We start from the raw sequence: 21,755 nt of genomic DNA, 5'->3' as shown, positions 1-21,755 counted from the left end.
GTTTTCCGAGACTCTGTATTTAGTTAGCGCAGGCAGCATGAAGCAGGGCTTTTATTGTGAAGATAGGAAATGTGCAGTCGGCCTTTAGAGTTTTGACGGAAGGGACGGCGCGAGAGTCTGTTGAAATAAACAGTGTTTCTCGCCTTCCTCTCGGTCATATTTTCATAATAATGATCTTGCAGCAGCCAGCGTCATCTCACAAGACCCTCCGGTACCGTGAATGTCATTTAAGTGACGTCTTGGTGAAGATTGATGATCACTAATTTTTAGGTCTATTTTTTTTAAAAGCCTGGCTGGAGATCGACTGACACACCCCCCGCGGTCGACTGGTAGCTCGCGATCGACGTAATGGGCACCCCTGAAGTAGAGGATCATGACAATTTTTCCACATGTGTTCATTCATAGTTTTGATGTGACAATCTACAATGTAAATAGTCATGAAAATAAAGAGAAGGTGCGTCCAAACTTTTGGCCTGTACTGTATATTTTTGATATATATTTCAATAATGATGTTAATATGTTCCAAAAATGACACAAAAGTGAGATGGAAAGTATTGTTCACGTAAATTGAACACAAAAGTACACAAATCACTGCGTATTTCTGTAAAACATTTATTCGGTGACATTGAAGAACTTCATCGTAATGAGATGACATTAAAACTCGCTCAATTTGGTTCCCGACGCCCCGTAAAATATTACTAACCAACATTTTTATTGACATATATCAATAATGATGATGTTTTTTGTATCTTCCAGGAATGACACAAATGTCCATAATTGTGCAGGAAAGTAGTGTCCAGGCAAATGTTAATAACATCCTTAAGTGAACATAAAATGAACAATCAAGGGTCCAAAATCACCGTGCAATTCTGTAAACATTTATTACGAAAAAAAATTGGCAGCTTTATCGGAATAATGGCCTCGGCATGAGGTGACATCCAAAAAAAAATGTTCCAAATTAATTGCGCGAGTTTTCTTTGGTGTTGAAAGTCCCCCTGGCATCAAAAAGTAATAAAAAAAGACTCCAAAAAGCAAGATTATTCTGATATATACATGAAGTAAGGTTGAGGAAACTTGATTCCAGTTATTTGGGGAATGCTCACATTATAACAAAGTCATTAAAAAAAAGACTAAATTGTAGCAATTAAAAAAAAAAGTTGATCAAATAAGCTAACATGTATAAAATACAAATACTTTATTTCTTGAATTGTAGCAGGCCTTGGGGATTGATCATGAATTGATGAAGGAGGACCCCGACTTAAAGAAGTTGAAAAACTTATTGGGGTGTTACCATTTAGTGGTCAATTGTACGGAATATGTACTGTACTATCAATCAATCAATCAATCAAGTCACCACTGGGGGGCGCTGCAGGAGTTAAATCACCTTATTTTCCCTTTTTGTGAACTCTTGCCTCCTATGTTTCTGTTTTGTGGGCTTCATTATGGGGACACGTTGAATGGGGTTTGACTTCCGTTTTTTCAAAATAAAATAGACTCATTTAAAGGCCTACTGAAATTAGATTTTCTTATTCAAACGGGGATAGCAGGTCCATTCTATGTGTCATACTTGATCATTTTGCGATATTGCCATATTTTTGCTGAAAGGATTTAGTAGAGAACATCGACGATAAAGTTTGCAACTTTTGGTCGCTAATAAAAAAGCCTTGCCTGTACCGGAAGTAGCAGACGATGTGCGCGTGACGTCACCGGTGTGAGGTTTCCTCACATCCTCACATTGTTTATAATGTGAGCCTCCAGCAGCAAGAGCTATTTGGACCGAGAAAGCGACAATTTCCCCATTAATTTGAGCGAGGATGAAAGATTCGTTGATGAGGAAATTTAGAGTGAAGGACTAAAAAAAAAAAAAGCGATTGCATTGGGAGCCATTCAGATGTTTTTAGACACATTTACTAGGATAATTCTGGGAAATCCCTTATCTTTCTATTGTGTTGCTAGTGTTTTAGTGAGTTAAATAGTACCTGATAGTCGGAGGAGTGTGTCCACGGGTGTGTTGACGCCAGTCTCTGAGGGAAGTCACGAAGCTGCAGCAGGACATAAACTCCGCTGATCCCCGGTAAAAGGCGACTTTTTACCACAATTGTCTCACCGAAAACTGTGGTCGGGATCCATGTTCGCTTGACCGCTCTGATCCATAGTAAAGCTTCACCTCCGGGAATTTCAAACAATGAAACACCGTGTGTTTGTGTGGCTAAAGGCTAAAAGCTTCCAGCCTCCATCTTTCTACTTTGACTTCTCCATTATTAATTGAACAAATTGCAAAAGATTCAGCAACACAGATGTCCAAAATACTGTGTAATTGCGCGATGAAAAGAGACGACTTTTAGCCGTAAGTGGTGCTGTGCTAATATGTCCGCTACAACCAATAACGTCATTCAGCGACGTTTTCAACAAGAAACTCAGCGGGAAATTTAAAATTGTAATTTAGTAAACTAAAGCGGCCGTATTGGCATGTGTTGCTATTTTAATATTTCATCATTGATATATAAACTATCAGACTGCGTGGTCGGTAGTTGTGGGTTTCAGTAGGCCTTTAATTTAACCCCCCCCCCCCCCAAAAAAAAGATTCTACTTCTGGGAATGGAGTGGAACTTAAATGGAATGTTACATCTCATCTTTTGTGTCTGAGTTTATAAGCTGTTCAGTTCCTGCAGGGTCTGGTCCAGGACTTGATGCATACCCACATTCTCCTCTTTGGCGTGTGACAATTTCTCTGCAGAGAAGACAAGCAAATAGAAAGTGGTGAAGGACAAAAAACCGACATGTGTGATCAAACACAAAGTACACAACAGGGTCATGTTGTTGGGCTGCTTGAGTTGTGTAATGTGCAGACAATCTCGAAACTTGTATTAGTAGATTGCACAGTACAGTACATGTTCCCTACAATTGACCACTAAATGGTAAAACTCCAATATATTTTTCAACTTGTTTAAGTCGGGGTCCTAGTTCATCAATTCATCCAACCACGATGGTGCAAAACACCAGCAGACATATTTGGACTCCCACTTGTTAATCGACTCTGTCGGACAATGACAACAAATGCGCTGCAGCGGAACAAAATTTATGTCGACAACAAGTCAGCGTGCACAAGCTGATGGAGTCCCAGGAAGGTCAACATAGGCAGGTTGTGGACAAAAAGGTGTTCCCCCCCCCCCGTAGACAAATGTTGTATGAATAGACTACAGTAGCTATTCCTGCAAAATGCTACATTTGCTAATGCTAACCATTAGGGGTGTGGGAAAAAATCAGTTCGAATTTGAATCGCGATTCTCACGTTGTGCGATTCAGAATCGATTCTCATTTTTAAAAAATCGAATCTTTTTTTTTTTTAATCAATCCAACCAAACAATACACAACAATACCATAACATCCATCCATCCATCTTCTTCCGCTTATCCCAGGTCGGGTCGCGGGGGAAGCAGCCTAAGCAGGGAAGCCCAGACTTCCCTCTCCCCAGCCACTTCGTCTAGCTCTTCCCGGGGGATCCCGAGGCGTTCCCAGGCCAGCCGGGAGACATAGTCTTCCCAACGTGTCCTGGGTCTTCCCCGTGGCCTCCTACCGGTTGGACGTGCCCTAAACACCTCCCTAGGGAGGCGTTCGGGTGGCATCTTGACCAGATGCCTGAACCACCTCATCTGGCTCCTCTCGATATACAATACAATGCAATGCAATACCATAACAATGCAATCCAATTCCAAAACCAAACCTGACCCAGCAACACTCAGAACTGCAATAAAGACACAAACACGACACAGAACAAACCAAAAGTAGTGAAACAAAAATGAATATTATCAACAACAGTATCAATATTAGTTATAATTTCAGCATAGCAGTGATTAAAAGTCCCTCATTGACATTATCATTAGACATTTATAAAAAATAAAAAAAAGGAACAATAGTGTCACACTGTGTCCAAAATTATCACAAAGTCATAAGTCATAAGTCATATTTTGGTTCGTTTAATTGTTAAAACAAATAACAACACACAACAACAGCAGTAACGTTTTCATCTGCCGTAAAGCAGTTTGTCTGCCGTAAACAGCAATGTTGTGACACTCTTAAACAGGGCAATACTGCCATCTACAAGTAGTGAAACAAAAATGAATATTATCAACAACAAAATCAATATTAGTTTTAATTTCCTTATAGCAGTGATTAAAACTCCCTCATTGACATTATCCTTAGACTTTTATAAAAATAAAAAAAAGAACAATAGTGTCACAGTGGCTTACACTTGCATCGCATCTCATAAGCTTGACAACACACTGTGTCCAATATTTTCACAAAGATAAAATAATTCATATTTTTGGTTTGTTTAATAGTTCAAACAAATTTAAATTATTGCAATCAGTTGATAAAACATTGTCCTTCACATTTATAAAAGCTTTTTACAAAAATCTACTACTCTGCTAGCATGTCAGCAGACTGGGGTAGATCCTGCTGAAATCCTATGTATTGACTGAATAGAGAATCCTTTTAAATCGGGAAAAAAATTGTTTTTGAATCGAGAATCGTGTTCAATTGAAAAAAAAAATAGATTTGGAATCGAATCGTGACCCCTAGAATCGATATTGAATCGAATCGTGGGACACCCAAAGATTCACAGCCCTACTTACCACACATTTATGGTTATTGAGTCAGGGTTCATTAGGCATGGGTACCGTTCACATTTGAACCTATACGGTAGCAATTATCACTACAAGTGTGTGTGTTGATAAATATTATGGCTTTTAATAATAACATCAAATTTTTTTATTGCAACATTTAAAAATGAGCTGATGGTCATGACTGCTGTCTAATTGTTATATCTTGTTTTATTATTATCATTTGCAAGTATGAATTTAAGTTGTTAGATGTCAGTAGTGTTTATTATTTTTGGTTTTGTTGTTGCACCCTAAAAAGTGTTAATACTGTAATTATTGTATGTATTACGCAGCAGCTGTTTGATTGTATCGTGCATCTTAGTTTTCATGAACAAATTTGGAGGTGTTGAAATTGCTGTGTAAAATCGCTAATGCTAATCAGCAGCATGTCAATAGGAAAGCCAATGTATATTAGCATCAAGCTGGCGCATTTTTTTTGGAAAAGTGGAGTTTTAGTTGACTTTTTTGGGTCCGTTTCTTTGTTGGCATCGCAAATTGAAAAACGTATTCAGGTGTTACCATTCAGTGGTCAATTGTACGGAATATGTACTGAACTGTGCAATCTACTAATAAAAGTTTCAATCTATCAATACACAAAAAATTGTTATTGTACAAACCCTGTTTCCATTTGAGTTGGGAAATTCTGTTAGATGTAAATATAAACGGAATACAATGATTTGCAAATCCTTTTTAACCCATATTCAGTTGAATATGCTACAAAGACAACATATTTGATGTTCAAACTCATAAACTTTATTTTTTTTTGCAAATAATAATAAACTTAGATTTTCATGGCTGCAACACCTGCCAAAGTAGTTGGGAAAGGGCATGTTCACCACTGTGTTGCATCACCTTTTCTTTCAACAACACTCAATAAACGTTTGGGAACTGAGGAAACTAATTGTTGAAGCTTTGAAAGTGGAATTCTTTCCCATTCTTGTTTTATGTAGAGCTTCAGTCGTTCAACAGTCCGGGGTCTCCGCTGTCGTATTTTACGCTTCATAATGCGCCGCACATTTTTGATGGGATACAGGTCTGGACTGCAGGTGGGCCAAGAAAGTACCCGCACTCTTTTACTACGAAGCCACGCTGTTGTCACACGTGGGTTGGCATTGTCTTGCTGAAATAAGCGGGGGCGTCCATGATAACGTTGCTTGGATGACAACATATATTGCTCCAAAACCTGTATGGACCATTCAGCATTAATGGAGCCTTCACAGATGTGTAAGTTACCCATGCCTTGGGCACTAATACACCCCCATACCATCACAGATGCTGGCTTTTGAACTTTGCGCATATAACAATCCGGATGGTTATTTTCCTCTTTGTTCCGGAGGACACCACGTCCACAGTTTCCAAATATAATTTGAAATGTAGACTTGTTTTCAAAATATAATTTGAAATGTGGACTCGTCAGACCACAGAACACTTTTCCACTTCGCATCAGTCCATCTTAGCTGAGCTCGGGCACAGAGAAGCCGGCAGCGTTTCTGGGTGTCATTGATAAATGGCTTTCGCTTTGCATAGTAGAGTTTTAACTTGCACTTACAGATGTAGCGACCAACTGTAGTTACTGACAGTGGTTTTATGAAGTGTTCCTGAGCCATGTGGTGATATCTTTTACACGCTGATGTCGGTTTTTGATGCAGTACCGCCTGAGGGATCAAAGGTCCGTAATATCATCGCTTACGTGCAGTGATCTCTCCAGATTCTTTGAACCTTTTGATGATTTTACGGACCGTAGATGGTAAAATCCCTAAATTCCTTGCAATAGCTCGTTGAGAAATGTTGCTCTAAAACTGTTCGACAATTTGCTCAGAAATTGGTGACCCTCACCCTATACTTGTTTGTGAAGTACTTAGCATTTCATGGAAGCTGCTTTTATAGCCAATCATGGCACCCACCTGTTCCCAATTAGCCTGCACACCTGTCCGATGTTCCAAATAAGTGTTTGTCGAGCATTCCTCAACTTAATTAGTATTTATTGCCACCTTTCCCAACTTCTTTGTCACGTGTTGCTGGCATCAAATTCTAAAGTTAATGATTGTTTGCACAAAAAAAAAATGTTTATCAGTTTGAACATCCAATATATTGTCTTTGTAGCATATTCAACTGAATATGGGTTGAAAAGGATTTGCAAATCATTGTATTCTGTTTATATTTACATCTAACACAATTTCCCAACTCATATGGAAACGGGGTTTGTATGTATTAAATATGGCCATGTTTAGATGGCCAGATGACCTGACAGTGTCAAACATGCATTGTCGATGCATTAGTGATGAAATGTTTTTATTGGATGTCATGAGGTGTAAAGGCGGAGAATGAAGTAGTCTCACCTTGGACAAACTTGTGTACACTGCAGTAATATTGCAAGAAGCAGAGGAAGACATGAGGAAAGAGAAAGCGTTTAATGGACAGAAGGCACGTGATGGAAGCTACAGAGATGTCATGTCATTGAGGGCATGGTCCAGCTCCTCACTAATGGCTTTGTACTTCAGCTTCTGAGCGTAGAGCTCGTCTGGAGGTCAGAGGTCAGCGGCCACACGGACAAGGTGGAAAAGCGCGGCGAAGCAGAAGCAGACAGAGACGTAGCGGCAAGAAGGAGAGGAGAACAAAACAGGACAGGTCAGCCATTTTAGAGGAAAGCATGGATGGTGGAGGATATATACTTCATATACACTACATCAGGGGGCACCAACGTGGTGCCCGCTGGCCTGTTCTAAAAATAACTCAAATAGCAGCACTTACCAGTGAGCTGCCTCTAATTTTTTATTTATTTATTTATTTACTAGCAAGCTGGTCTCGCTTTGCTCGACATTTTTAATTCTAAGAAAGACAAAACTCAAATAGAATTTGAAAATCCAAGAAAATATTTTAAAGACTTGGTCTTTACTTGTTTAAATAAATTCATTTATTTTTTTTACTTTGCTTTTTATAACTTTCAGAAAGACATATGGAAACATAAATAAACACATATACCTTTTTACCTTTTAAATTCCTTCCTTTTCTTTCCTGACAATTTAAATCAATGTTCAAGTTTTTTTTTTTTATTGTAAAGAATAATGAATACATTTTAATTTAATTCTTCATTTTAGCTTCTGTTTCTTCGACGAAGAATATTTGTGAAATATTTCTTCAAACTTATTATGATTAAAATAAATCAAAAAATATTCTGGCAAATCTAGAAAATCTGTAGAATCAAATTTAAATTTTATTTCAAAACTCTTTTGAATTTCTTTTAAACATTTGGTCTGGAAAATCTAGAAGAAATAATGATTTGTCTTTGTTAGAAATATAGCTTGGTCCAATTTGTTATATATTCTAATAAAGTGCAGATTGGATTTTAAGTTATTTAAAACATGTCATCAAAATTCTAAAATTAATCTTAATCAGGAAAAATTACTAACGATGTTCCGTAAATTATTTTTTTAATTTTTTCAACAAGATTCGAATTGGCTAGTTTTTCTCTTCATGTTTTTCGGTTGAATTTTGAATTTTAAAGAGTCGAAATTGAAGAAAGACTATGTTTCAAAATTTAATTTTCATTTGTTTTGTGTTTTCTCCTCTTTTAAATCGTTCAATTAAGTGTTTTTTCTTCATTTATTCTCTACAAAAAACCTTCCGTAAAAGGAAAAAAATGTATGACGGAATGACGGACAGAAATACCCATTTTTTTAATATATATATATTTATTTATTAAAGGTAAATTGAGCAAATTGGCTATTTCTGGCAATTTAAGTGTGTATCAAACTGGTAGCCCTTCGCATTAATCAGTACCCAAGAAGTACCTCTTGGTTTCAAAAAGGTTGGTGACCCCTGCACTACATTATACGTCTGCAAAATACTACATTCATATCAAGCATCTGCATTCTCCTCCTCTAGACTGACATGCTCACATGTGTTAGCTTAATGGGACCAAATTCAATCATTAATTACATATTCAAATCATTACTTCAATGAATCACTATTTCATTATAATTGGAAGTGAATACATACATGTGGTATGAATTTATTTAATCTAAGAGTACATTTATTCATTCATTGTTTCAATAATGAATGTATCATTTAATTGACCATTAAAATTATTCATCTATAAATTTCAATACATGATAATACATATTTTAATGATTTTTTATATACATACATACCTATATATCTTGATTGGATTATCCAGAGAATAGTGCTCGATACCGTGGTAGAGCGCAATATGTAGGTGTGGAAAAATCACACAGAACTGTTTCATGAGGGGTTCCCTCAATCATCAGGAGATTTTTTTTTTCTCCTGATGATTGAGGGAACCCCTCATGAAACAGTTCTGTAGAGATGAAGTAGTCTTGTGATTTTTCCCACACCTACATACATACATATATATATATTTATAAATATATATATATATACATACATATATATATATACCGTATTTCCTTGAATTGCCGCCGGGGCGCTAATTAATTTAAAACCTCTTCTCACTCCTGCGCTTACCAATGTCATGCGGTAAAAGTAAGCATGCGCTAATTATTTTAAAACCTCTTCTCATTCCGGCACTTACCAAAGGTATGCAGTCAAAATTTTAGTGTGATGTAAGCTTGGACCTTAGATCCTACTGAATAGCTCTTGATCTTCTTCCCATTATACGATTTCAAATTACCGGTATTGAAATCAGCCTCCTCTATTTTGAAAATGATGACAGGGGAAATGTGCTTAGTATTACCAGGGGGTAATACTAAGCATGCGCTAATTATTTTGGGAATCGAGTTTGCCCTGTGGCAATTCAAGGAAATACGGCATATGCATATATATATATATATATATATATATATATATATATATATATATATATATATATATATATATATATATATATATATATATATATATATATATATACACACACCCCAGAGGGAATAAGCGGTAGGAAATGGATGGAAATATATATATATATACACACACACACACACGATTATATATATGTATATATAAATGTATATATATATAAATCATAGATGAATTTGTAGTTTTTTCATGATTCATTGAGATTAATTTAATGACTTCATTGATTAAATCCTGAAATAAGTAAATTTACATAATTACACCAATAATGTATTATCAATAATCATGATAAAATGTATTAAATCATAAATGATTAAATACATTAATCAATTTAATGATTTCAATTATTAAATTGTGACATACCTAATACATTGAAATCAATACTTAATGAAATGAATAAATAATGTACTCTCACATGAAATAAATAAATGACACATTTGTTAACACATTTATGTACTTATTTTCCCATTTAAATTAATTATTGACTCATTTAAGTAAATATTTAAAGATGTATTTTGACGCTCCTTGGATAGGTAGCAATGTTTGCAGAGATGATGAAATAGGGCGCCCCCTACTGGATGTCAGAAAAAGCTTTGCAGCGACGGCTTGCATGCGCACAACTGCTCACCTCGGCGCTTTTCACAGAAAATAATATTATTTGGGTACAGCAAATTCATACCTTCCAGGTCATCGATGGACTTTTCCAGTTTGGCAACGGACCTTTCTGCAAACTCTGCACGGGTCTCAGCCTGATAGTTCAAACACAGCACACGTACAGTTAGATAGATAGAAAGGGACAAGCGGTAGAAAATGGATGGATGGATGGATGGATGGATAGTACTTTATTGATTCCTTCAGTTACTACAACGTTTATCTTGTGCTATGTGGGATATTTATTTGACACAAATGATGAAGGTATGGTCAACCAGGACCACTGATGAGAGTGCATGTTTAAATATGACAACAAAAGGGACAAGCGGTAGAAAATGGATGGATGGAGGACTGAACAGTCGTTTACTGGATGACACAAAACATTGACTGGCTCATAAGTTGACGAAATGAAAGCAGTGTGAACACACAAAATGTGGCTAGGCTTCTACTCATAAATAGCCACTTTCTCTGCTTTGTGAGTGACGGGAAGAAAAGCTTTACCCTGCCTAATGCTAAACCTGGCGACCTCAGGCTTTTTTCTTCCCCACATCTAATAGCATTTTTGGATCTATGTGGGACATGTATTTTTTTAAATCATTGCTTATTGCATAACAATATGAAGTGAAGTGAATTATATTTATATAGCGCTTTTCTCTAGTGACTCAAAGCGCTTTACATAGTGAAACCCAATATCTAAGTTACATTTAAACCAGTGTGGGTGGCACTGGGAGCCGGTGGGTAAAGTGTCTTCCCCAAGGACACAACGGTACTGACTAGGATGGTGGAAGCGGGGATCGAACCTGGAACCCTCGGGATGCAGGCAAGGACGCTCTACCAGCCGAGCTATACCGTAACTAACATAGGCTGTCCAGTTGATAGCCCGCACTTTTAGCTCGGTAGTTAGCACGTTCACCTTTCATGCCGGTGACCAGCAGGAAAAACACAACGCAGCCGAAAGAGAGACTACACAACTGTCAGGCTTGCCACTGACAGTTTGTTTGTGTTTTAGTTTTTCCTCTGTGTGTTTAGTATTTCCTGTCCTTAGTTCCTATCAGCACTCTTATTTTGGTTCAGCTTCCTGTTTGTCTCCTTGAGTGCTTTGTTTCCCCTCAGCTGCGGCTGATTGGCACCTGGCCACACCTGGTGTCAATCAGCCCGTCCTATTTGTACCTGCTTTATCTTCCAGTCAGTGCTAGATTATTGATTTGTCTTGTCGATGACTTCCATATTGTTGCTCCTGTCGTGTCGTTTCATGTCGAGTCATTGCAGCGTAGCGGTAAGCTATCTTTCGGTATCTATTTGTAGCTTACTGTTTTTTGTTCCCTGCTTCCGTTTTGTTTTCACACTACAAGTAACGACTTATGTTTTCTTGTTTGCTACCCGCAAGCTTCCACGCTAGGCCCCTTTTTGTTTCTTGCTAGCTTCCATGCTAAAGACTATTTTAGTTTGTTATCCGCCTCATGCGCGTCCTTTGTTAGTACCCTTTTGTTTGCCTATTTCTGCCTCCTTCTCTGCATCTTGGGGTTCGTCACAAACTAACTCTGACAACAACCGCTAGAATGGCATCTACTTGAATGTAATAAGCCCACAGAGCACCTTTGCCGATCCTGAAAAAGTATTTGAAGGACCAACGCTAAATATTGCCTTTCAATTCCGATCAGAAAGAAGCATACTGACGCTGTATTTAAGTCTGATCCGCCAGCTAACTGAGGTAATAATCTTCCATTGCTGCAACTAAAGTATATTATCACTGGAGGATGAGGTTAAACATATTACACACTGAGTAAGAGGAGACAAGAAGGCATGCTAACTGCTAAGCTAGCTGCTAGGCCTTGTAAATGGAAGCGCATCCGAACAGGAAGTAATCGGCTAGTAACAGGTTTGTACCAGCGAGAGGAGGGAAGGTCAATCCATATATCGGTGCCGATATCAAGGTGATCCATATCAGATTAGATCAGGGGTCACCAACACGGTGCCAGCTGGCACCAGGTCGCCCGTAAGGACCAGATGAGTCGCCCGCTGGCCTGTTCTAAAAATAAATCAAATAGCAGCACTTACCAGTGAGCTGCCTCTATTTTTTTTTATTTACTAGCAAGCTGGTCTCGCTTTGCTCGACATTTTTAATTCTAAGAGAGACAAAACTCAAATAGAATTTGAAAATCCAAGAAAATATTTTTAAGATTTGGTCTTCACTTGTTTAAATAAATTAATTTTTTTTTTTTACTTTGCTTCTTATAACTTTCAGAAAGACAATTTTAGAGAAAATACAACCTTAAAAATGATTTTAGGATTTTTAAACACATATACCTTTTAAATTCCTTCCTCTTCTTTCCTGACAATTTAAGTCAATGTTCAAGTTTTTTTTTTTTTTATTGTAAAGAATAATAAATACATTTTAATTTAATTCTTCAATTTAGCTTCTGTTTTTTCGATGAAGAATATTTGTGAAATATTTCTTCAAACTTATTATGATTAGAGTTCAAAAAAATTATTCTGGCAAATGTAGAACATTTGTAGAATCAAATTTAAATCTTATTTTAAAGTCTTTTGAATTTCTTTTAAAATTTTTGTTCTGGAAAATCTAGAAGAAATAATGATTTGTCTTTGTTAGAAATATAGCTTGGTCCAATTTGTTGTATATTCTAACAAAGTGCAGATGGGATTTTAACCTATTTAAAACATGCCATCAAAATTCAAAAATTAATCTTAATCAGGAAAAATTACTAATGATGTTCCATAATTTTTTTTTTTAATTTTTTCAAAAAGATTCTAATTAGCTATTTTTTCACTTCATTTTTTTCGGTTGAATTTTGAATTTTAAAGAGTCAAAATTGAAGATAAACTATGTTTCAAAATTTAATTTTCATTTTTTTCGTGTTTTCTTCTCTTTTAAACCGTATAATTAAGTGTTTTTTTCATCATTTGTTCTCTACAAAAAACCTTCCCCAAAAGGAAAAAAAATGTACGGCGGAATGACAGACAGAAATACCCATTTTTTTATATATTTATATTTGTTTATTAAAGGTAAATTGAGCAAATTGGCTATTTCTGGCAATTTATTTAAGTGTGTATCAAACTGGTAGCCTCTTCGCATTAATCAGTACCCAAGAAGTAGCTCTTGGTTTCAAAAATGTTGGTGACCCCTGAATTAGATCATGTTGCTATTTTCATGAAATCATTTTCTATTGGTTTTTCGAAACTTAGGGGAATAATTCCTTGAACACAGGAGAACTTTGAGGGCAAAACCCCCAATAATTTAAAAGAGCAGCAGATAATAGTTTTCGACTTTTCTTTGGTTTTTGCGTTCTAATGACTTTTTTCGATCAAGCGATTGTAAGTAATGAAAGAGAATAAGCAGCTAGTATCAATATTGTTACACAGTCAATAACACTCATCATAAATCAATAAAACAATGCACAGATAACACATGTGATCGCTATCGGTATCGGCCGATCTCACTGATTGGTGATCGGTATGGGAACGGGCAGCACAAAACCCTCGTATTTAGCCGTGTGGATATTTAAATGGTAAGTTGTATGTTACAGAAGGAATACTTATAAAGACTAAAATGTTCTTTATGAGAGTACTAATCAGAAGAAACTCACCTCCTTCAGCTTGTCAGTCAGAACTTTGATCTCCTCCTCGTACTTGTCCTCTTTTTCAGAGTACTGTTCACCAACACAACACGTACAAAAACCTATAACTCGACTACCACTGTATATTGTATCACACAGTTTACTATTATTCTAGACACAGCACAGGCCACACACCTTCTCCTCATTCAATGCATATTTTAATGACAATTTACATTGTAGTTTGTCACATCAAAACTATCAAGAGTTGTGTACTTACCGTATTTCCTTGAATTGCCGCCATGGCGCCAATTAATTTAAAACCTCTTCTCACTCCTGCGCTTACCAAAGGCATGCGGTAAAAGTAAGCATGCGCTAATTGTTTTAAAACCACGTGAAGTGAAGTGAATTATATTTATATAGCGCTTTTCTCAAGTGACTCAAAGCGCTTTACATAGTTACATTTAAACCAGTGTGGGTGGCACTGGAAGCAGGTGGGTAAAGTGTCTTGCCCAAGGACACAACGGCAGTAACTAGGATGGCACAAGCGGGAATCGAACCTGCAACCCTCAAGTTGCTGGCACGGCCACTCTACCAACCGAGCTATGCCGCCCCACGTCTCACTCCAGCACTTACCAAAGAAATGCAGTAAAAAAATTGAGTGTGATGTACTGTAATGATACACATTTAATAAAAAAAATGTTACTATGGTCTTCCCTTTACTTATAAATATAGTCCATGCCAGCTCCTTCTGATCAAAAGCATCGATAACTTGTTTATAGAAGTCTTCCTTATCTTTCTTCAGTTTTAAAAGTCTCGATGGAGATCTTCCTTTATTACCACCTCCAGCACATGTCACGTCACTCATTTCACTTCTTCTGGAGCTGACTATTCGCAAGAAGGATCACTAGCGCCCTCTACCACCAAGAGGCGGGAGTCATTTAATGACTCATATTTGACAGGCGCAGCTACGGTATTGTGACGGTCTCAAGCCGTCGTCTTGCGGGTTCCCAGGACCACCAAGGAAGGACATGGCTTGAGCAGTTTGACTTGGTTTATTTTTCAATAAAACGTCAGTCCAGGTCGCTTTTCTGCTCCTCCTCGCCGCCATCTCGGGCCGGGCTCCAGGTATATTAATAAAACTTACTGTTCTTTTTAGCATACCGGTATTCAATAGCTTGGACCTTAAATCCTACTGAATAGCTCTTAATCTTCTTCCCTTTATGCGATTTCAAATTACCGGTATTGAAATCAGCCTCCTCCATTTTGAAAATGATGACAGGGGAAGTGTCACTCGCGACGTCACGAGTTTGACCAGGCGGTAATTCAAGGCAGGTGCATACTATATGCCCGGCGACAATTCAAGGAAATACAGTAACAAAAAAAGGTGAAGTAACGGAAAACATGTTTTATGTGAAGTGAATTATATTTAAATGTGCGCTTTTTTAGGGACCGAATGTCTCTTTGGGACAGAGGACCCTATTGTATTTCTAAGGTTGTATTATTATTATACCGCCGCCTGTTTGAGCTGTAATTTGACTCCCTTAACATGCTTCAAAACTCACCAATTTTAACACACACATCAGGACGGGCAAAAATTGCAATATAATCAAAAAACCAAAACCCAAAATTGCACTCTAGCACCCCTTAGGAAAAAACAAAGACAAAACTGTTTGTAACTTCCGTTAGGAATGTCGTAGAGACATCAAACAAAAACCTCCATGCAGGTCTGACGTAGACCTAGATTTCATACACTGACTTCCTTCAGCAAAAATCAACAGGAATTTGGCAAAAAACCCTTCAAAACAAAATCTTCCTAAAAATGTAATTCTTGCCTCTTTGAGCTGTAATTTGACCTCCTTAAAATGCTTCAAAACTCACCAATTTTAACACACACATCAGGACTGGCGAAAATAGCGACGTAATCAAAAAAAACAAAACCCAAAATTGCACTCTAGCGCCCCCTAGGAAAAAACAAAGACAAAACTGCTTGTAACTTCCGTTAGGAATGTCGTAGAGACATGAAACAAAAACCTCTATGCAGGTCTGACTTAGAACTAGATTTCATACGCCGACCTCCTTCAGCAAAAATCAACAGGAAGTTGGCGAAAACCCCTTCAAAACAAAATGTTCCTAAAAACGTCATTTTTGCCTCTTTGAACTGTAATTTGACCTCCTTAAAATGCTTCAAAACTCACCAATTTTAACACACACATCAGGACTGGCGAAAATAACGACGTAATCAAAAAAACCAAAACCCAAAATTGCACTCTAGCGCCCCCTAGGAAAAAACAAAGACAAAACTGCTTGTAACTTCCGTTAGGAATGTCGTAGAGACATGAAACAAAAACCTCTATGCAGGTCTGACTTAGAACTAGATTTCATACGCCGACCTCCTTCAACAAAAATCAACAGGAAGTTGGCGAAAACCCCTACAAAACAAAATGTTCCTAAAAAGGTCATTTTTGCCTCTTTGAACTGTAATTCGACCCCCTTAAAATGCTTCAAAACTCACCAAACTGGACACAAACATCAGGGCTGGTGAAAATTGCGATCTAATAATAATAATAAAAATTAAAAAAACTCAAAATTGCGCTCTAGCGCCCCCTAGGAATAAAACGCAGACAAAACTACTCCTAGAAAGAAAACAGACAAAACTGCCAGTAAATTCAAGTAGGAATGTTGTAGAGACATGAAACCTCTATGTAGGTCTCACTTAGACCTACATGTCATTCATTCACATCCTTCCTCAAAAATCAACAGGAAGTTGCAATAATCCCGGGTATGTTTAATTCACCCTGCAAATTCGTTAATAAATATGCATGAACTGGACTCCCGACTGGACCTCACTTCATTGCAAAGTTTGCTGCTGCGTAGGATCACTCCCTCAAACCTGTTGCGTAGTGACAATAAATTTGAACATTTGAAGGTGAAGATTGCCACTACATCTGCAATTACCCCTTCAAAAGAAAAGTTTTGTAAAAACCCGTCACCTTTTTTCAAACATTAACTCCTCTGAGCGCGTTTGCTGTGTCGGCTTCAAACTCGCACAGGAAAGAGATTGAACCCTTGTGATTAAAAGTTGCGCAAAGAGTTTTTCTAACTGATCCGGTTTTGATTGTACGAGCCTTCGAAGAACTGCTGCGTTGCTGCCGTCTCAAGATGGCCGCTTAAAAGCAGGAAGCACCAGCGTGACCACACAATGCAGAGAAGGTAGGTAATGTGCGGGTAAAGATATGGTGTCTGGGTGATGGCAGGAAGCACCAGCATGTATGGGAGAAAGAAAGAAGCACCAATTTGACCCCGGGATGCAGGGAAGGTAGGTAAAGTGCAGGTAAAAATATGTTGAATGGGTAAAGGCAGGAAACAACAGCAAAAGTCGGTATTTCTTTAGAGACTCAAAGCACTTTTACATAGTGAAAGCCGACATCTAAGTTCCATTGAAAGCAGTGTTGGTGGCACTGGGAGCAGGTGGGTCAAGTGTCTTGCCCAAGGACACAACGGCTAGGATGGCAGAAGCGGGGATCGAACCTGGAACCCTCAAGTTGCTGGCATGGCCACTCTACCAACCGAGCTATACCGCCCATACCGTTTTTTAACTAGTTTCTTCAAAACAGCCACCCTTTGCTCTGATTACTGCTTTGCACACTCTTGGCATTCTCTCCATGAGCTTCAAGAGGTCGTCACCTGAAAGGGTTTTTACTTCCCAGGTGTCATAGTTTTGATGTGACAATCTACGACGCAAATAGTCATGAAAATAAAGAAACTACATTGAATGAGGAGAAGGTGTGTCCAAACGTTTGGCCCGCACTGTACATATTGTACATAAGTAGATTCTACTCTGCGTGTTTCATTCGGACGTAACTTCCTCACCTTTTCAGATTGGGCTTCTAAGGACTTCAGGTTGTTGGTCACATTTTTCAGCTCCTCCTCCAAGTCGCCGGCTTTACTGTGGAAACATTGAGAGTGAGGGCGGGGTCAAAGGTCAGCGGGCAGACAGCATTGATGGAAATGTGGTGACGTTTCAATGATGTCTACTGAGGTCACGCCCACACCAATACAAATATATGGAAAATATTTCGTCCAATCACATAGTGTCAGGCTTGCCACTGACAGTTTGGTTGTGTGTTAGTTTTTCCTGTCTTTAGTTCCTGTCAGCACTCTTGTTTTGTTTCTGTTTCCTGTTCCCCTCAGCTGTGGCTTATTGGCACCTGGCCACACCTGGTGTCAATCAGCCAGTCCCTATTTGAGCCTGTTTTTTCTTCCAGTCAGATGCTGGATTATTGTCGTGTCGTGTGGTGTCGTGTCGATGTCACCAGTACCTGTCTTGTCGCTTCTAGCTTTGTCTACTTCTGTTCACTCTGTTCATGCCGTAGTTCCGTCGTGTCACTGTAAGTGTTTTAGTTTTTCCTCTGTGTGTGTGTAGTATTTCCTGTCTTTAGTTCCTGTCAGCACTCTTATTTTGTTTCTGTTTCCTGTTTGTCTCCCTGAGTGCTTTGTCCCCTCAGCTGTGGCTGATTGGCAATTGGCCACACCTGGTGTCAATCAGCCAGTCCCTATTTGAGCCTGTTTTTTCCTCCAGTCAGATGCTGGATTATTGTCGTGTTGTGTTGATGTCACCACTACCTGTCTTGTCGCTTATAGCTTTGTCTACTTCTGTTCACTCTGTTCATGCCATAGTTCCGTCGTGTCACAGTAGGTGTTTTAGTTTTTCCTCTGTGTGTGTAGTATTTCCGGTTTTTAGTTCCTGTCAGCACCCTTATTTTGTTTCTGTTTCCTGTTTGTCTCCCTGAGTGCTGTGTCCCCTCAGCTGTGGCTGATTGGCAATTGGCCACACCTGGTGTCAATCAGCCAGTCCCTATTTGAGCCTGTTTTTTCCTCCAGTCAGATGCTGGATTATTGTCGTGTCGTGTCGATGTCACCACTACGTGTCTTGTCGCTTCTAGCTTTGTCTACTTCTGTTCACTCTGTTCATGCCATAGTTCCGTCGTGTCACAGTAGGTGTTTTAGTTTTTCCTCTTTGTGTGTGTAGTATTTCCTGTCTTTTGTTCCTGTCAGCACTCTTATTTTGTTTCTGTTTCCTGTTTGTCTCCCTGAGTGCTGTGTCCCCTCAGCTGTGGCTTATTGGCACCTGGCCACACCTGGTGTCAATCAGCCAGTCCCTATTTGAGCCTGTTTTTTCCTCCAGTCAGATGCTGGATTATTGTCGTGTCGTGTGGTGCCGTGTCGATGTCACCACTACCTGTCTTGTCGCTTGTAGCTTGGTCTACTTCTGTTCACTCTGTTCATGCCATAGTTCCGTCGTGTCACTGCAAGTGTTTTAGTTTTTCCTCTGTGTGTGTGTAGTATTTCCTGTCTTTAGTTCCTGTCAGCACTCTTATTTTGTTTCTGTTTCCTGTTTGTCTCCCTGAGTGCTGTGTCCCCTCAGCTGTGGCTGATTGGCACCTGGCCACACCTGGTGTCAATCAGCCAGGCACTATTTGAGCCTGTTTTTTCCTCCAGTCAGATCCTGGATTATTGTCATGTGGTGAGGTGTCGTGTCGATGTCACCACTACCTGTCTTGTCGCTTGTAGCTTGGTCTACTTCTGTTCATGCCATAGTTCCGTCGTGTCACAGTAAGTGTTTTAGTTTTTCCTCTGTGTGTGTGTGTAGTATTTCCTGTCTTTAGTTCCTGTCAGCACTCTTATTTTGTTTCTGTTTCCTGTTTGTCTCCCTGAGTGCTGTGTCCCCTCAGCTGTGGCTTATTGGCACCTGGCCACACCTGGTGTCAATCAGCCAGGCACTATTTGAGCCTGTTTTTTCCCTCCAGTCAGATGCTGGATTATTGTCGTGTCGTGTGGTGTCATGTCGATGTCACCACTACCTGTCTTGTCGCTTCTAGCTTTGTCTACTTCTGTTCATGCCATAGTTCCGTCGTGTCACAGTAAGTGTTTTAGTTTTTCCTCTGTGTGTGTGTAGTATTTCCTGTCTTTAGTTCCTGTCAGCACTTTTATTTTGTTTCTGTTTCCTGGTTGTCTCCCTAAGTGCTGTGTCCCCTCAGCTGTGGCTGATTGGCAATTGGCCACACCTGGTGTCAATCAGCCAGTCCCTATTTGAGCCTGTATTTTCCTCCAGTCAGATGCTGGATTATTGTCGTGTCGTGTGGTGTCGTGTCGATGTCACCACTACCCGTCTTGTCGCTTCTAGCTTGGTTTACTTCTGTTCACTCTGTTCATGCATAGTTCCATCGTGTCACAGTAAGTGTTTTAGTTTTTCCTCTGTCTGTGTGTGTAGTATTTCCTGTCTTTAGTTCCTGTCAGCACTTTTATTTTTTTTCCGTTTCCTGTTTGTCTCCCTGAGTCTTGTGTCCCCTCAGCTTTGACTGATTGGCAATTGGCCACACCTGGTGTCAATCAGCCAGCCCCTATTTGAGTCTGTTTTTTCCTCCAGTCAGATGCTGGATTATTGTCGTGTCGTGTTGTGTCGTGTCGAAGTCACCACTACCTGTCTTGTCGCTTGTAGCTTGGTCTACTTCTGTTCACTCTGTTCATGCCATAGTTCCGTCGTGTCACAGTAGGTGTTTTAGTTTTTCCTCTTTGTGTGTGTAGTATTTCCTGTCTTTTGTTCCTGTCAGCACTCTTATTTTGTTTCTGTTTCCTGTTTGTCTCCCTGAGTGCTGTGTCCCCTCAGCTGTGGCTTATTGGCACCTGGCCACACCTGGTGTCAATCAGCCAGTCCCTATTTGAGCCTGTTTTTTCCTCCAGTCAGATGCTGGATTATTGTCGTGTCGTGTGGTGCCGTGTCGATGTCACCACTACCTGTCTTGTCGCTTGTAGCTTGGTCTACTTCTGTTCACTCTGTTCATGCCATAGTTCCGTCGTGTCACTGCAAGTGTTTTAGTTTTTCCTCTGTGTGTGTGTAGTATTTCCTGTCTTTAGTTCCTGTCAGCACTCTTATTTTGTTTCTGTTTCCTGTTTGTCTCCCTGAGTGCTGTGTCCCCTCAGCTGTGGCTGATTGGCACCTGGCCACACCTGGTGTCAATCAGCCAGGCACTATTTGAGGCTGTTTTTTCCTCCAGTCAGATCCTGGATTATTGTCATGTGGTGAGGTGTCGTGTCGATGTCACCACTACCTGTCTTGTCGCTTGTAGCTTGGTCTACTTCTGTTCATGCCATAGTTCCGTCGTGTCACAGTAAGTGTTTTAGTTTTTCCTCTGTGTGTGTGTGTAGTATTTCCTGTCTTTAGTTCCTGTCAGCACTCTTATTTTGTTTCTGTTTCCTGTTTGTCTCCCTGAGTGCTGTGTCCCCTCAGCTGTGGCTTATTGGCACCTGGCCACACCTGGTGTCAATCAGCCAGGCACTATTTGAGCCTGTTTTTTCCCTCCAGTCAGATGCTGGATTATTGTCGTGTCGTGTGGTGTCATGTCGATGTCACCACTACCTGTCTTGTCGCTTCTAGCTTTGTCTACTTCTGTTCATGCCATAGTTCCGTCGTGTCACAGTAAGTGTTTTAGTTTTTCCTCTGTGTGTGTGTAGTATTTCCTGTCTTTAGTTCCTGTCAGCACTTTTATTTTGTTTCTGTTTCCTGGTTGTCTCCCTAAGTGCTGTGTCCCCTCAGCTGTGGCTGATTGGCAATTGGCCACACCTGGTGTCAATCAGCCAGTCCCTATTTGAGCCTGTATTTTCCTCCAGTCAGATGCTGGATTATTGTCGTGTCGTGTGGTGTCGTGTCGATGTCACCACTACCCGTCTTGTCGCTTCTAGCTTGGTTTACTTCTGTTCACTCTGTTCATGCATAGTTCCATCGTGTCACAGTAAGTGTTTTAGTTTTTCCTCTGTCTGTGTGTGTAGTATTTCCTGTCTTTAGTTCCTGTCAGCACTTTTATTTTTTTTCCGTTTCCTGTTTGTCTCCCTGAGTCTTGTGTCCCCTCAGCTTTGACTGATTGGCAATTGGCCACACCTGGTGTCAATCAGCCAGCCCCTATTTGAGTCTGTTTTTTCCTCCAGTCAGATGCTGGATTATTGTCGTGTCGTGTTGTGTCGTGTCGAAGTCACCACT

The 21,755-nt window shown here is 39.4% G+C and overlaps 1 protein-coding gene across 4 annotated transcripts in view; it reads right to left on the bottom strand.

The window, feature by feature from the left end:
* Nucleotides 1–596: 596 nt before the first annotated feature.
* Nucleotides 597–21,755, bottom strand: part of tpm4a (tropomyosin 4a) — a 96,452-nt gene continuing 75,293 nt past the window's right edge. For 2 of the 4 annotated variants that reach the window (XM_061883236.1, XM_061883239.1), the window contains 4 exons: nt 17,591–17,666; nt 13,751–13,813; nt 10,174–10,243; nt 597–2,731 (listed from right to left, as the gene is read on the bottom strand). In XM_061883236.1, coding sequence (XP_061739220.1) covers nt 2,649–2,731; nt 10,174–10,243; nt 13,751–13,813; nt 17,591–17,666 — 292 coding nt within the window. In that variant the 3' untranslated portion in view covers nt 597–2,648. Of the gene's footprint in view, nt 2,732–7,053; nt 7,183–10,173; nt 10,244–13,750; nt 13,814–17,590; nt 17,667–21,755 lie in introns of those variants that run through there. The other 2 variants (XM_061883235.1, XM_061883238.1) reach the window with 1 other exon arrangement.

This window comes from Nerophis ophidion, linkage group LG22, assembly GCF_033978795.1.
Source record: "Nerophis ophidion isolate RoL-2023_Sa linkage group LG22, RoL_Noph_v1.0, whole genome shotgun sequence".
Taxonomy (NCBI): domain Eukaryota; kingdom Metazoa; phylum Chordata; class Actinopteri; order Syngnathiformes; family Syngnathidae; genus Nerophis; species Nerophis ophidion.
The sequence above is the reverse complement of the archived record's forward strand: the minus strand, read 5'-3'. Positions and strand labels throughout refer to the sequence as shown.